We start from the raw sequence: 17,704 nt of genomic DNA, 5'->3' as shown, positions 1-17,704 counted from the left end.
ATCACCTGTGTTTGCACCCCAGCATGTTTGTTGGTACTGATTTCCTATTATATTTCACTGAGGCTTTTTTACCCAAAGATGTACAAGAGTTTCATTTCATCAATTGAAGTCCAAGAATGTTTCACCAGAGCCATAGCTGCACTATCAACCGTCCTTTTGCTGTTTCCCTATTTGACCACTTCTCTGTGCTAAGGACCAGAGTAAGGGCTGTAAAACACTTTTGAGTTTGAGTGCCCTCGGTTACAGCACCTCACCTCATAGTTCCATTTGGTCTGTATGCCTCCAAATCTCTCCCGACCTGATGTGGTAATGGAATGTAATGGTGGGTAGCTGAGCAATCTCAAGCAGCTTCATTATATAGATTGCCACACATTCTTGACCAGCGCAGTGTGTGCAGATATTTCTGCCTGATAGTCGATGTGAGCCCCTGAGTATTGAGTGGGTGGAGTAGTTAAACTTTTGCTTCACAAGCTACTTTGCCCTTGTGGGAAGTGGAATAGCTCCAAAATAGCAGCGCCAAATGTCCAAGTGGAACAGTGCCAGCTAACTCTCACAAAGTTAGATGAACAATGGAGGGAGCGAGATAGACAATACCGGGAGATTACCCTTTTTTCCTTTGTTTTTCTCTTCAAATATTTGTATTATTGTTTTCTGTCCCGCATCGTTTAATCTCTTTCTCTCTCTCTCCAAACCCACGCAGAACAGAAAGTGAATCCCAAAATTTGCATTTGCCCTTGGTATCTGTCAGAGGTGTTCTCTGGTGTGTATCCTGTATTATGTGCACTTCTGTATCAGGAATGAACAGGTCCAAGGCATAAGGTTTGCTTTAACAAATTGCTGGTTTCATGCACACTCAGACAACGCCGTAACACCGTCCACCTGTTCACAGTGTCCGTCATCGACACAGCAAGCCTGAATTTATCATGAAATATTATGTCAGTGATATGTCTGTTCAGTGGAGTGATGCTTGTCGTACGAGTGGTATTAGGATCGATCATGGCACCTGAATTGACACATGTGATGGCACTGCTTTGCAGAATCAATTTACTGTGTCGTTGAAATGTTCTCAGTAACAGAAAGGTTGAGTTCATCCAGAGAATGACGAAAACATACAGATGATATAATAAATTAGATCTACTGCAGTACAGTGCATATTGAGTTAACTTTTCCCTGTTGATTTGAATTGAATGAAAATACATTATTTTAACATGTATTTTGAAGTGCAAAACACTTTTACATTGGTGGAAATAACAAATATTCACATCATGATACCTGTGAATTGCTTTGAAATGACTCATAAAATGGTTTTGAACAGTTTTTCATGCACAAGCCCTCTAACAATGGACAGTGTGTGAACAAACAGTAACATGGATGTACTCTACAAGGCAAAGTCTATCAAGGTTCAGGACCCCAGACACACAGATGATAAGTCGCTGCCATTTGCCCTGCTGGAAGGGACAGATGTTAAGCCACTATCATGCTTCTCATGTGTTACCACCAGTAATTAATCATGAATCAAATAAATCAGCTTTCACTGAGCAACTAATAAATGGTGTTTTAACTACAAACGTGTGCACGATTTGAACTAGTGATCCTGTTAGACAACATGGTAAAAAACACAATCTCATTTGAACATTAAATAACTCAGTGTTTACTTTTAAACAAGTACTAACAGTGTCCTCACAAAGTTTTTTTGTGACCTGGAAACAAAATACACAAGATTGTGCACATGCTATTAAATAACCCTTGTAAAACACTAATTAGCAGTGAAAAATCTCTTGCAGTTATAATATCATAAATATCTGTGGTGAAAAAATAGCCAAGTGCCCAGTTCACTTTTACTGAACGTGTGTGAGTGCTTCCATTAAATCTCTGTTGCAATAACGTCGTCGTACGTTTGTAACCCTGAGCTGTAGTTGATGTCCATGCCGAGCTCTGTCCGGCTCTCCAGTTCAGCGGTCAGTTCCTTCAGGATCCTCTCCAGGTCCTGGTTCTTCTTGTGCATCTGCAGGTAGTTGATCTGGAGCTGCTTCTGGTACTTGATGACCCTGTCTTTCTCCTTGTTCCACGTTAGTCTCTCCTGCTCAAAGCTGTTAGCCAGCCTCTCCTGTGTGTCCTTCTGCTTCCTGAGCTGCTGTTTCAGTCTCTCCACTTCTCTCTGGAGTGATTCTGTGGCAATGTGTCCACTGCTCTGCTCCTCATGGCCCTGGGCGGGGTTGTCGGAGCCTTGGATTCGTCTTTCCAAGGCCTGGGTCCGGGCATGGGCCTCAAGTTGCAAACTTTGCCTCAGCCTCCGCTCTTTGGCCATGGCAAGATCCTGTTTCATTCCCTGAATGTCTTCCTCCAGTTTTCCCACTTTCTCTCTCAGCAAATCCGCCTCATTCTTCTTGCGCTGAAGTTCATTTTGGCACACCTTAATTAAAAATGGAAATTGGCAGCAATTAAGCAGACTGTTTTGCTTGCTGTAACAGGGTCTAATAAAATGAAGTGTAAGCTCACTTATTTAGACTGTGATTATATAAGTCTGCTAAAAGATGGACATGGAAAACACTCTGAAGGTCACAGTTGAGTGTAGCACTCGCACATAATAGCAGGTACCTCTGTGCTCAGTGCTTTGGTCTTATTAGCACTCTGCATCTATTTTATTCCCACCTCCTTATTTGAATGCCATGCTGGAATGAATTGCCACTGAATCATGAACTGACTAACCTCAAACTCTATGGTGCGAGAGCGCAGTTTGTCATCATGGTCTTTATTCTGTCTCTCGAGTATCTCCATCTTTGCTGTGTTCTCCTTCAGTGATGCTCTGAAGCAAACTATCTCGTTTAGCTTGCGGCGGACGTCCGCCTGGCAGTCTCTCAGTTGCTGCTTCAACAATGAGATCTCCCCAGTCTTCTGGCACACCTACATTCATACAGGGACAATTATGAAGATGAACCAGTCAGAGTAATAATGTGTATGACGTACCTCACACTGGCAGTTAAAGGGGGGACAAAAAAACAACGGATACTGTTATACTGTTAATTATGTGCAAGGCTTCCTATACTGTATATCTTTACAATTATGGATTTTGTTCATCCCCGATAATGATACCACCCAGCACAGTGACACTGAGATGCAGAATATTTGGCCATTAATGGCATGAAGTACAGTAAGTATTAGTGACTTATATTCCGTTGTAAAACATAATATGACGATAGAATTCATTAACGCAACTTTTTTTTTTACGTAATTACAAAAGCAAGCTAAATATTTAAATAACTGAAACAATCTGCAGGCTGCTCAACCGGCTGTAAACACAAAATTGACATATTATCAGCATACACATAAAGGCATTGTTGGTAGAGGTGTTAACAAACAGTTTCCTATTTGGATCCAGCAGACACGGATCAAACAGTTGTTTGTTGTGGCAAAATAGCTGCAAACGGGTCTGATGAGAGCGCTGGTACTGAACCTAAACAGTAGAGTTACGGGCCATAAAACCAAAACATGAGCTGAAAGATGCTAAAAAGCTCAATTGGGTTGAGGAGAACTGCAGAGTTGGTGATTAGTCTCTGTAGGTTCATCCCTTCAAGAGGTCTCTTTCACATTACACGCAGTCATTTGAACCATTGGTTATATAAAAAAATCTATTCTATGAACACTTTTATGATGGATTTCTGTTTCTTATCATACATAGTGGTGGATTTTTCACCCACTGATAGAAGAGCATTATGTCCCCACACCTCCTCAGCAGCCTTCAAGGTTGTACCAGATTGTATTCTATGCTACAAGCTTTCAAACCCAACTGATATCGCTGGACTCATGACTCACCTCCCATTGAGTTTCCTCCAGTGTCGGAGCGAGCTGTGTGCTCTCTGTCGCATAAGTCCTGAGTCTGAGTTCAATAAGATCCTTCTCCCGGGTTAGCTTTGAGACATCATCCTGAAGCCTCTCCTTCTCCGCCTGTACAAGAGTTCATTTATCATTTCACTCATTAAGGTGTGGAGTTTTTATGCTTCTGCTACTGCTTTTTTTCTCAAATGAAATGAAGGTATAATACTGTATTTGAAAGCGAAAATTCACCACCTTTTATATGTACAATCAGTTTTGATGTAAATGTAGTCGATTGAAGCAATAAATTCCTCAGTTCGGAGCGTCAAAATCCGTCATTTGATGTGAAAGTGACATAGTTGCATTTGTAGTATTACAGGCTATTTCAGGCTATTTCAGCATGGATTTCTTGTCTTCGGCAGGGGGCGCACATGCTCTAGATAGCGCTCAAAATAAGAACTTCCTTGTTCTCTTCTCTAGTGTTGCAAACAAGCTACGTTTCCAAAAACGTGTTTTGGCCGACTCGGATATTCAGCCGTAATCATTCAAGCCAGAGTATAAGGCCAAAGCAATGCAGCGGAGAGAGGCCGAGGCTGTAGCTGCGGCTGCATTAGCCATGCAAGAGCATATGGCAGGCGGGAACCCTCCGGGTATCAGAAGCTTGTTCTCAATGCAGATGTAGGCTCTGCCGGCATGGCTCCTCAAGCAGGAGAACTCAGCTTCTTCAGTCAATATAGCACGCATTGAGGAATGTATTGCTTCAATTGACTACACTTGCCGTTGATAATGATTGGACATCCACATAAAAAGGTACCAAATTTTCCCTTTAAGTCATAGAAACAGGGGAAGTGTTGTTGGGATGAAGATGAACCGGAAATCAGGGGTACAAGAAAGAAAAGAGGATATGTGCCGACCTGGAGCTGGCTGACCTGCAGCTGGAGTGCTTGCTGGGTTTTTGCGGCCATTTGGGACACTTGGCGTAGCTTTGTGGAGCAGCGCTGCTTCAGCCCCTCCATCTCCTCAGCACAGTACCTTTGTCTTTCCTCAAACAGCTGGCACGTGTCTACTTCCTTGTCTTCAAAACCCACCTATTTCATGGTGAAGACATCTCAGTAAAAAGTATCACAGTTGTACAGTCTAACTACTGATAAAGAGGCACTGATCTTGATCACATGCTGTTTTTTTTAGTAAAGTGACAGCTTGATACCTGTAGCTCCTGCAGTTCAGTCTCTCTCTCCAGCAGCCTTTGTTCCAAACGTTCAATCAGTGACTCATCTGTGGTAATGGGGGAGCGAATCCCACCTGCAGTTTCACAGAGAGCGCTTGGCTCATCTGCAGAAAGCGGGGAGCCATCATCCCCATTAGCCTTAGATGCCAAACCTCCGCAGTTTAAACCAGCCCTGTAGCTACAGTCAAGGTTAGTGCTATTGCCGTTGACCCATGGAGGGAAATTGGGTTGTACTCCCTTGCTGAGGCTGTTTGCAGGAGCTGAGCTGCCATCACTGTGACTGACAGGGCCCGTGGAAGCACTAAGACTGCCGCTGGTGCTGTGGGTGGGCAGGCTAGACATAGAGTTACGTCCAGAGTCGGAGAGAGTCCCTAAAAGGAAAAGAAAAGGCATTTTACTTTAGTGTAATCTGTAGTTCAATTTGTAATAATCTAATTTTAAAGCCTCCGTTTATCAATATGATATGGATAAAGACCTGAGAAGGTGTCTTGCTTGTGTCTGTTATCGGGGCTCCTTGCTTTCTCCAGAGGACAAAGGATGTCCAGGCTGTTGTGGCCTGTCTCTGTGGAGGATGTACTCCTGGGAATCACAGGCTTTAAGGCAGTGGAACGCACCAATGACTTCTCAGCAGAGGTCTAGAAGAGTGAAATGACACATCGTCAGGGGTGCTCTTCCCAATTTTAGATTTTATATTCAGTGGCTCCTCTTAGCTTATACTGGGAGTACAAAGAGCCAAAGATGAGTTGCATTCTGAAACTTGAAAATCACAATGACTGGCTTTCACAGAGATAAATACTGTCACATAGTGGAAGTCTGTACAAGTGAAAGGGATAGATTTTTCTTTTTTATCAAGTCTTTTCATATTAGAACCACTGAAGTGTGCAGGATTGCTTCACTACAAGTTGGCAGTATTAAACGCCAGTAGTTGCAAGTAAAATTCACTCGACTGTCATAAAAGAGAAAACTAATTTCAAAGATGAACCCCGCCTGCCCCATCTGTGCTGTCCAAGAATGTCACCAGCAGTACCCTTCCTCCCCTCCTCTCTGTCCTCCTCTCCTCCCCTCTGCATCCCACATCTCTTCCCCATGTGCTGTCTGAGGGAAGATGAATCGCCCTTCTCTATGAAATTAATAATATGAGCTACTGCTGAAGTGTAAGAGGTAAAGCGTGTGAGCTCAGCATTCCTTCTCACTGACTTCATGACTGGGATGCCTTTCCTCATTTTTTTCTCTCTCTTTCCATCCCTCAAACTCTCGTTGGCCCCCGATCTCTCTCTCTCTCTCTCTCTCTCTCTCTCTCTCTCTCTCTCTCGCTTCTCTCTTATTCTCTGCTCTATCTCTTATAAAGCTGTTTCCTATTCCTCTCCTTTCTCAGCCTCCTGCCCCCGAGGAATAAAGACCTATTGAAAGAGATTCCATTTGCCTGTGAATTCTTGGCACAGACATGACTTCACTGAGAAGATCAAGGCATTCTTAGGTCATTAATCTGGGAGGGGGTGATTAATAAACTGGGAAGGTTCAACACAAGTTGTGAGGAATGGTTGCTACCAATTAAACTACCTGCGGTGCATGTTTTATCCTCAACTTCACTGAGAGGCTTTCAAAGTCTTTTGCAGTTCTGCCACATGACTTCTAAATGGTTGTAAGAAGAACCATAACTGTTCCAGTCAAGTAAAGCACAGCAGAGCTAAATTTGATGAGGCAATGAAAATGGACATGAAATCATAATCTCAGTTAATATCTGATATATCTATTAAGTATTGGTTTTGTACAGTATAAACAAATACAAGAGTAGCTGGCAGGTTCATTTTGTTACCTTTGCACAGAGCCAGGCTAGCCCTGTTTCCAGTCTTTATGCTAAGCTAAGCTAACCCTCTGCTGGCTTCAGCTACACATTTACTGTAAGTTTTTCATTAATCTTCTCAAACAACACGTGGCAGGAAAGCAATTATAGCTATTTCCCCAAAATGCTGTACCTACTTTTACTTTAAATTCTAATTGTACCATTTAAGTGAAGCACGAGCGTGAAAACACTGGACATTTTGCTCACCCTGTCGGTCATTTTTCCTGGCACGAGCAGCAGTTTGGGTTGCAGTCGCCCATCTGATTCCCCGTCTCTGTTCTTTGCACCTGCCTTATCTTCCATCGATGCCCCTCTATGGTGTACTGACCTCGGTTTATGGCTCACCTTATAGGGAACAGGATACACATGTTATGATTTGTAACTGCATATATGTGCAATATATTTCTTACGAACTAAGATGATAGTTTTGATGTCATCGGATGGCACATACTTTGATGTAAAAAAAATCTTCACTTCGACCTGACCGGGAGTGCGACAGGCCTTTAGGGGGCCGAGTGGTGGACGAGGAGCGCTGAGTGAAGCCACACGTCAGTAGCTCGTCAAGGCTGCAACCTCCACTCTTTCTATGAGGACTTATTCCCTTTTTTAGCCTATGTTCAGATGCCTTGCAGTGTTTACTGTTAAGGCTGTTGCTGTTGACGAGGCTGCTGACACTGCCCATGGTCCTGCAGGCATAGGTGAGGGGAGGGTGTGGCTGAAGTCCAGGAGGTCAAGTTACACAGAAGTGAAGGGAAGAACCAGCTCATGACCCCAGAAAGATACTGCCAATGGCTCCATCTACAAGGCAAGAAAGGGATAATACACATTAAGCACAGAGAATATTAGCTGGTGATCCTTAAACAGAAGATTGTTTTCATGAAAAGAACAAAAACAATGTCATAGTGTCATCTGATGCTGTTTTAGTGTTGTTAAGTTATATTGTTTCCTGTTCAGTCCAAATATGCAGTGTTGAAGCAGGTGTGTAGACATTTGCAAAACAAACAAGGCAAAAAAAGAAATCCATCTTGGCACTCTGCCTGGCTTTGTGTGTCTAGATTTATGGCTGGGCCGTTGAATTCAACAAAAAACCCTTTGGCTGCCCTTCCTCTCAACAAACTGGCAATTGGGCTACTTACAGACTACTCAACACTTAGATGGTGCTGCCATCTGAGTAACACCACACAAACATTTTGGATTTGCTATTTTACTCAAACACAGTATGACCACACATAAATATTGACTTTTATTAATGTGATTGGCTCGAATTATGAAATAACAATGAGATTAAGAACACAACACGACTGGATATATGTTGTTAACATTCTCACTTATAATACAAGGACATTTATCCACAGAGGTACGAGTGATGCTCTCTATTTGCTATCCCCCCCCCCCCTTTTAAAGACAACCGGATCCCAGATGCTGCTAGTCATGATCTCCAACCCACAGGGGAAAAGTAGTGACTTTAGCAGCAAAGGGCTCCATACTGACTGATTAGGCCTGTGGGCTCCCCTGACCACCTGGTCCACAGCCTTTAAGCATGTTATAATGTCCACACCAACAAAGCATGGCACTAATGGCCATGGGACTAATGGTAAGTCACATATTAGTGTACATTGCATTTTGCTTGAGGCTTATTCATGATCATCGGTTGCACGGCGGTGTTTGTAAGGATATGCATAGCTGTCAGTGTTTGTCGATGAGGTGTTTGATGGGAGAGCTGGTCGAGGCTGTCGCTTATCATCGCCCAGAAAACAATGATAAGCGAGATGAAACATGTTCCATCATGAGGAGAATAATAAGAGCATCAGAGAAAGACAGCAAGTGAGACAAAGTGGGAAAGTTTGAGTGGTTTCTACAGCAGAATAAGACAGCGACAGTGAAGGTGAATATGGGAAAGTAAAGACAACCCTATTGCATGAAGTCATGAAAGAAGCGCATAGCCAGTCTTCCAGCACAGCTTCAGTTTTCCTTTTTCATTGTTTCATTCAGGATGAAAGTCTAAATATATTCTAGAAAGTAAACAACCACTGAAAATACTGAGTAATGGTATTGTCAATGTTAAATGTGTACAAAGCAGTCCCCCAGTCAGTACCAGTGATGTAAATGTCTACTGTGCCTGGATGTCTGCCGCTAAATAAACTCCAGTGAAGGCACTATCACTCTCAGATATTAGCATCCACCACTGACATGGGACTGAAGTAATGAAACAATAGATTGTACTTACTGCCAGGTCAATCTAAGCATCCATCTCTAGCAAGGCCCCTGCAGAGTCATCTATCCAGTCCTGGAGAAATTGAACAGGCATGCAGACATGTGTATCTGTGTGTGTGTGCCCTTGAATGAACCAGCAGCAAATGCAAACCTCACACTATCCCCATGGCCAGGAGGGTCTGTTAACTGTTCTGTGGAGGGGGTGGGTCTTTCTACATGGCCCGTACCCAGCTTTGCATTATAACTGACATGTAAATTCAACTCTGTGTGTGTGTGGGTGTGTTTTGGGACCTCCTGCTCCCCCCGGGGGAGCCAGTGTACAACATGTGCTCCCATAGAACTGGCGTGTGCCGCTCAAGTGATTAACTCCCAGCCTTCACAAAAGATCTTTTACACCCCCTGTGTACCCCCCTCTTCTCCTCACTATCACCCACAGACACCCTCCGTTTGTGCACCGACTTACTGTGTATTAACCATTCACCCTCGCCCCCTCCTTCCCTCCCTCCTTCCATCAGTCCCTCCCTCCGTCCAGCCGTCCCACTCGGTGCCCTGCACCCTCCCTGAACAAACAACACTTCATGTGAAGGAGAAAAAAGGCGCTTGCCCTCTCTTTTTTCGCTCTTTGTCTGTTGAAGTGTGCCGCTCTTTGTGTGGACTCTTGTGTGCCGGTTGATGTATTCTCCCCAAACAGCCCAGGACCATATTTGAGTGTGAAATAAATGACTCGTCCTCACAATGAGAAGGCTGAAGAGCTTCGGTTTTATCGTGATTTACCACCATCCTGCCGTTTTGCTCAGACATACACTCACAGACGTACTCTCTCACACACACACACACTTTTATACATCTACATAAACAACACACACTTTCACACGGTCTCATTGGCGCACAAGTCTCTCTAAGGCAGTAGAGCATTCATCAACCCACAGAGTACATGACAAAACACCTTGTGGATGAAATACAATCACACATCACGACAGGAAAATATACACGGTACTGTGTTCCAAATGAACAAACAACAACAGAAGAGATATGGCCCCGAAGCTCTGCTGCTGACAAAACAGGTGTAAATCTTAGAACCCATTTTCGTCACGAGTAAAGGAATACTTTCCCGGAACGTGAAGAAAACAGACAGCTTTGCCATGCATCTACAGGCTGAACAGTCCTGATTCATTGATGTCGCACACAAATCAATGAAGAAATCTGTTTGTTAGAGTGAAAGTAATGGGAAGCAGCAGGCCCCTATGCTGTGGGATCGTTTAACATTGCACCAAAGTTTACATCACATTACATCATATTGACTGAAAGTTTTTACCATGAAGTGTTTTCACAAAGTCTTTTGACCCAGCGTATACATTATCTCTGTAGATCTACCATACTATTTTTCAGCAGCAGCGCTCACTCATCCTTTCAGCTGACAACCGTTGTTCTTTAATTGGTCCAATTCAGCCCCACACGCCTTTTTGCTTGCTTTCACTTCAATTTGATGCAAATATTGAAGTGAATTGAAGGTCTTTTCATTGCTCCATCATTGCAAATCTTAATGAGCAGTACGAATGGTCTGACCATGCGGCATTTGAGTAGACAGAGTGATTTAAGACCTTTGGTGAGATGGGAACTCTGGTGTGTGGATGCATGCATACATCTAATCCTATATCTGATTGGCTGCATGTTTTTTCTCTTTTTCTGTGTGTGAACAAAAGAGTGTGTGCACTTGTTTGCCGTGTGTCTGTGTGTAAGCAGTGGGTGGTGGTGTGTGTGTGTGTATGAGCGGGGGTGTCGTCCTAGCTTTCGAGCCCCAGCTGACCTGCCTGACACAAAGCCGTGTCCCGCGCAGAACCAGCTGACAATACACCCCAGCCCCCCTCCACACACATGCAGACACAGTCACACATAGAAACACCCTCCGAGGGCATAGCCAATCCATTTCCACAGCCAGTGGAAGGCAGCAGTGTGCTATTGAGGTCCAGGATTTATACCTGTCTGACAATGACCATGAAACTCTCTTCTGTTCTCACTGTACCTCTACACTGCCATGGTGCCAGATGGCATCTCTTTAATTCTCACTGTCTTTATGGTAATTTTGAACAGATGCATGTGAAATCTATCTAGTTCAGTGTGTCTGTTTTTTTTTAGGTCAGTCTCAGACAGCTTATGGTTCTTTGTTCATGTGTGCCGTCTTTAGCGCACACAGAATTTCATACGCAGTGTTTTTACATGTTTTACCCCATTTATTATTACGTTTTTTGGGGTTTAATTATTGTCATTTTAACACAATGTTGGAGGACTAGTGAGGAAAGCTTGTCAATGGTCAAAAGGCATCCTGACTTTTAGTGCAAAAACACTTTCCATAATGGAACTCAATAGCATTGATTCTTTAAACCCTCCGTACACAGTAAATGTCTTTTTAACTCCATGAGAACAGGATTTATGTCAGAAATGTAGAAAAGTCCCAAAGCCCAAATTGACCTCGATGACATCACCAGGGTTATTTTTCTCCTGACTTTTGTGTGCTGCCTCCAGAGCCACAGGATGTGCCGAATATTATTCCCTATGACATTACCTCCCATTCATTTTCCCAAGAAGGCACACTTTTAAACTGGTTGTCATGTTTATGGGCAGCCAATACCTTTGACTGATGTAACTACAGCATCTTGTAGACTTAAAACTAACTTTAGGCAGCTAATCCATCATGGTGCTTGTGGTCAAATGGCGCTTATCATTGTGAGATAAAGGAGATGAAAGCACATTTTGTTTTGTATGTTCGAGTGTTGGCAGTTATGTCTGACAACGGAGATTTACGGTAGAAGTTGACTGCTGAAGTACAAAAGCTACCAAATTGACATTTCCACAACATCCCTGTTGGCTCATCAACATGTGGGCCAACATAAGCTATTGCAGACTGTGATTCTACAAGCAATGGTTGTTAGTAAGGCAAGGCAAGGCAAGTTTATTTGTACAGCACATTTCAACAACAAGGTAATTCAAAGTGCTTCACATAAAACCAGTAAAAGCATCAAAAAAAGGAGATTTAAAAACAATTAAGAACATTCATTGCATTAAAACATTTAAAAACTGTGTAAGAAATAAAATGCAGTAGTAAAATGCAGAAATGCAGGAAACTGATGAATATATTAATTGAATGTGGTTCAATTAAAGGCAGCAGCAAACAGAAAAGTAAACCAATGGCTGGATAGCATGCAAATATGTTCATATATGCATGCTATAAATTCTGTTTAAGAACATTCATCAAAGTGCCATGATGAATTTTAAATGAAATTTAAACACATTAACTAAAATTTTGATTGAAAAAAATCTGGATTGCACCTTTAACTTTGGAGGAGACATCAAAATCAATCCTTATTATGCTGTTCGATCCTCTAAATGTATACGCTGAACATATTGCTCCCAGTGTGATGGAATACATTAGATAACTGGAATTGATTTGTGGTTCACACAAAATAAGTCATGATTCACATGTAATGAAGCAGGCATCTCCCATTATCCTAGGCATGACACAGTGGAAATTAAACTCACAAATTAAAGCAAGGGGGAATAATAGTCTGATTGATTGGTTGAATTATAGAGAAGTAATACTCTGTCATTTTTTCTGTCATTCTATGTGGCCCGTCAAGGCCTCAGTCACACACACACACACACGCACACACACACCCATCTTGTGTCTTATTCATTGTAACTGAGTTGTGGGAATGAGTAATGTGCCTCCAGCAGAACATCAACTGGGAATGAAGTGTTGGGTACAGACAGCCATCTATCTTTCACTTTCACTGCTAACACATCTATCTACTGACCATGAATGCGCACGCACACACACACACACACACACACACACACACACACGCACAAACACACACATGCACAATGGCATCCAATAGCAGCTAATTGGGTAATCCCTTTAGTGCATTGTAAAGGAGATTGAGCATGAACAGGGCTTCAATGTTGAAGAGCAGAATAGCAGACACTCATTACCGCCTCAGATGAAGGAGATGGAATACTAGGCACGGAGAAAGAGAGAGAGAGAGAGACAAGTGTGTGTGAGAGAGAGAGATATATTCTGTGGAGCTGACGTTGCATGATACAATGATGACTGTTATTTATTGTCCTGTAAACAATAAACGATATCTCCTCTGTTTGAGGGGTTTGGATCCAGAGAAAGGCACATGTTTCCTTGAATTTTGCAAGCAAAACATGTATTGCTCATTACTTTGATCTTTGTGTCTCCTATTGGCAGCAGTGCGGCCTCCTCTTAGACCAAAGGCCTGCTTTTAGTGAAGGACCCCCGTTACAATTAGATCGCATTCAGAACCTATTATGTGCATCCAAATGAGACATTAGGTCAACCAAACAATCAACCTCCTTAGGTTTTAATAGATAAGGAGGTTGTGTGCACTACTCACTGGGTTTGTATGGCTGGCCAACTACTGCTCCTGTACTACAGGCATTTGCATAGCCTTGGCAGCCGGAGTATAGAGGAAAATGTATTTTTAATGGAGTCTAAATGGGAGGCTTTAGTGCTGCAACGAGGATGGGAATTGATGCTCATGAATTTATGGAGCCCTAAAATTAAATATGTTAAACTTCCTTTTATATTCCTTTATTGAGCTGCATCCATCCATCCACGATTGATTATTGCATTACAATATGTCTTTGCACTTTTCTGTAATGCTTCAAACTTATCTATTGCCCTGGAATGAGTCCAGAAGTTGTTTTAAAGAGTTGTATGTGTCTTTAGTTAGATACTGCAGATCGCCGGCCAGCTCCATAGTCATGAAATATTTACATCTAAGGCTTTTATCCCACTCTAAAAACAACAAGTAAAAATGGATTGTTACAAATGGAAGTATTTTTAGACATTTTGAATTATTGCCCATCCATTACCCGCCACTTGTTTTGAACAGGCAGTGTCTTTTATGACCACAATATACAATTTTAACTTGATTGATTGTGATAAAAGCTTTAATAATTGTTGTGGTGTCAGATTATCATATGTACAATAATTGAGTTTTCACTGAGGAAGGCACACTTGCTGTCAAAATAATACAATTAGAATAAATGTTTCATCCTGGTCTTGTTATGTAGATCATTAAATTGAGTTCCAAAAGACAAATTAGAGCTTTTTAATTTAGTAGCATACGTTTTACATAAACTCACCTAACCTCTGCATTTCTCACAAAGTCACATTTAGTCACCGCACCATTTCTTAAAACTCCGTCTTATGTATTTGTGTTTGATACGGTATCACAGTGGAATGACATGCATAGGTCGGCGGAAAAGAATGAGGTCTTTCCTGGCAATGGGGCCCATTGACCCTGCAAGCTGAAGACTTGGTGATAAGGTTGTCAATCTGGAGCATAACCATCCTCCTAATCTGCTGTGGCTTTGTGTGTGCGTGTGTGTGTGTGTGTGTGTGTGTGTGGCTGCTGTAATGTGGGAGTAAGAGGAGACATAATGAGCTCACTTTCAGGGGTCTATAATAATGTGAACACAGCTGGAAATATCTGCTGCATGCGATACTTGCTCTCAGCTCCAAAAATAAAAGCCGCCCTAACCTTGAAATGCTAAATGAATCATTGTAGGGAAACTCGGCATGCTTCGTTCAACAGCACTCACAAAAGTCACGTCTGCTACTCGCCTGCTGTGCACAGTTGCTCAGCTGATTCACATATCATCAGAATATAATTCCCTTTTAAGGAAGTTTATGTCAATCATGGCTGAAAAGTTTAAAACTCTGCAACATCATCCTGAGCTGAGACTCACAAAGATGTTGAGATGCTGCACTTCTCAGAGCCCTCACTCATGAAAGGATGCTGCATTTGGATATCTGGGACAGTTATTTTAAGAAGCGTCTACGTTAGCAGGTCGTGACAGCTCTAATGGTTTGTCACATGCTACAGATATGGAACTCAGCTGCATCAATTCCCACGATACAATTGCAAATATAAAAGATACAAAAAATGACCTGTGGAGTCAAGATATTTACATCAGCAAAGGGAATTCTGTAAGGAAAACAAATAACTCTGCTGTGACAATACAAGAGACCTGTCTTTGCTTCTTTCATCCTCCACCCTCCCCTGTGTTTTTCTCTGTACAATAAGTTACAGTGCAGAGCAAAGCTGAACATGCCTGAGCAGGCGCCCTATACTTACCCACTCCCTTTGACACCAGCACAATGTACAGTAAACCAATGTTCCCCACAGGTCTCAACACACACTCTACTGTACGCAGGTGTGACTCTACTAAAACTGGGAGATTGTGCAAAGGGTAAATTATTCCCCACACATATCTCTTCCTTGTGTTGCTATTAATTATAATGCAAAATTCTGGGCCAATTACTATGGCGGGACATATGGACACACTTAATTCACGCTGAAACACATACAACAATCGTCTCTTTGTCTGATGCCATTTATTTTTCCAAATTGCTGTGTACAGCGCAACATTTAAATAAAGCCCCATGCTGCACCCGATTATTTCACCGAGTCAAAAACAATGGTGTGTCCAGTAATGGCTGTGCTGAAAGTAAAGAACATGATTGGCAGTTTTCTACAAATAAACTGTTGAAAGCAGACATTTCATTCGGACATGTTTTTTACTTTGAGCCAGCAAATTAAAAAATAGCAATAGACTGGGGACTGCCTCCATGTCGAGAAACTTTGGTTCAGTCAGAATGTTGAACTAAGTAAACAACTGACATTACTCAGTGTGGTTCTGAAGTGAACCATGTCTACATTTAGTTCCTTACTTAATACAAACACATCTAAAACATTGTATGGAAGCCACATCAAGACAAATCACACACACACTCAAATCTGTGGGACCTGTTAGTGACACTCAGGCTCACTTCTGTCTGAAGTTGCAAAGCTGTGAGTCTGCACCGTCAACAATCCCCCGTCACATCACGTCAAACAGCCACAACCTTCCCTCAAGTCCAGCTGAAGGTGACTTACCTCCATCCTAGCCTGCCTGCCCCCCACGGTCACTGCTGCTGCTGCTCTGTTTCTCAAAGCCACAGTGGACAAACCACTGGACAGTTATCACTGCTGGTGTGGAGAGAAGGAGACGTCTGCCATTGTTGCTGATCTTTCTAGGTCCAACTCTCACCCCTCATCAACACCTGGTGTGGTGCAATCAGTCCGTCCCATCTCCCATACCCTGAACACAGTCACATTCCTCCATAAACAAGCTCTTTCTCTCTTTCCCCCTCCCTCTCTTCACAGTGTATCCTTATTGCCTCCCTCCTGAACTCCCTCCCACTCTCGCCTTCACTCGGAACGTCCAACACTGCCTCCCTCCCTTTGCTGCTTGCCTCGTCCACCTCTTACATACATTTCCTTTTAGTTGTGCACTATTTCTTGAGTATTTTCCCCGCTCCCTTGTTCCCTACATTCATCCGGCTCTACCTGTTTCATCTCACTTTGCACCTTGCTTCTCTCTCTCCTCTTCGATTTTCCTGGCATCATGCCCAGCAGCTCTGCTATTTATTTTAAGTCACGTCACTGCCTCTGCATGCCCACATACTGCACATCATCCCTGCCCACACTTCTAAGCCACACACAATATCTGGAAGCGTTCGAATTATCTCTCTGTTTCAGTGTTTGAAGCTTCAACGGTTCCTTTTATTGTGTGTCCAGTTGTTGTTGACTATATTCATGTGAACCAGTGCAGCCTACATATATGCATGTGTGTGCACCTGCAAGAAAGCCATGTAAGTTGCTGCTGCTGGGCTGATGACTCATGCGTGCTGTTACCCACCATGCTCTGCTGCTGAAGATTTAACCTGCTTCACTGCTCTAGCTGAGTCCATTGGCTCTCTCACACACACAGGAAGCCAGGGGCAGATGTTTTGGTTTATTTCTGTAACAGATGAGTTGAATAAATGATCAGGATGGTAGTGTGCAGGTTATAACCCCGCATTGCGGTATTCACAGTACACCCATTTGACATGCAAGTACATCCTCTGTTTTGTGTCTGTGTGCCTGTCTCTCTTGTTCTTATTATCTTCCTCTTTCTTCACTCGTTTACAGTCTATACTCCTTCCTCTTCTTAATATTCTGCCCCAAAACTCTCTGCTGCATCACAATTAGAAGAATCAAAACTTCCAGTCTCTCTCAAAGTTAATATGACAAAATTAAGTTTGAAGCTACTTTGCTGGCTGTGAACGAAATGTACAATTCTTCTCTTTGCTGTCCGGGCATGTTTGGTGGAGATATAATGACTGTTTCAGACTTCCTTCAGTGTAATCTTGGTTTTGACCAAAGTGTATTTGAATGATATCATTTCGAGACCCGACACTATCATTACCCTCTTTTTGTATACCGCCTGGTGCTATGGCTGAGGCCATGCAGGTTATTATCACACAGACTGTCATGTTGTCATGTACACCAGTTAGTGTGTCATTGTCTGCTCACTCTATGAAGGCCCTAAATGTTTGCCCTCACAAAGCATCTGCCTATGTGTGCATGAATGAATGGGCGGGACTGTGCATTTGGGATTGTTGTGTGTGTGTGTGTGTGTGTGTGTGCACATATCATTTCATGGTTATCTCATAACCATGCAGGCTTTAAAATAGTCTGTTTTTCTATCTC

At 42.7% G+C, this 17,704-nt stretch overlaps 1 protein-coding gene across 1 annotated transcript; it reads right to left on the bottom strand.

Moving 5' to 3' along the window:
* Positions 1-1,864: 1,864 nt before the first annotated feature.
* Positions 1,865-7,566, bottom strand: lzts1 (leucine zipper, putative tumor suppressor 1; the record flags this gene model as incomplete). Its single annotated transcript, XM_079270671.1, is given in 10 exon segments — positions 1,865-2,413; positions 2,710-2,904; positions 3,814-3,945; positions 4,728-4,901; positions 5,021-5,412; positions 5,517-5,676; positions 6,069-6,073; positions 6,076-6,136; positions 7,092-7,229; positions 7,336-7,566. Coding segments are annotated over 10 exon segments (2,037 nt in total).
* Between the last annotated feature and the right edge of the window lie 10,138 nt (positions 7,567-17,704).

This window comes from Melanostigma gelatinosum (assembly GCF_949748355.1).
Source record: "Melanostigma gelatinosum genome assembly, chromosome: 6".
In the NCBI taxonomy this organism is placed as follows: Eukaryota; Metazoa; Chordata; class Actinopteri; order Perciformes; family Zoarcidae; genus Melanostigma; species Melanostigma gelatinosum.
This window is presented reverse-complemented; position numbering and strand designations above follow the sequence as displayed.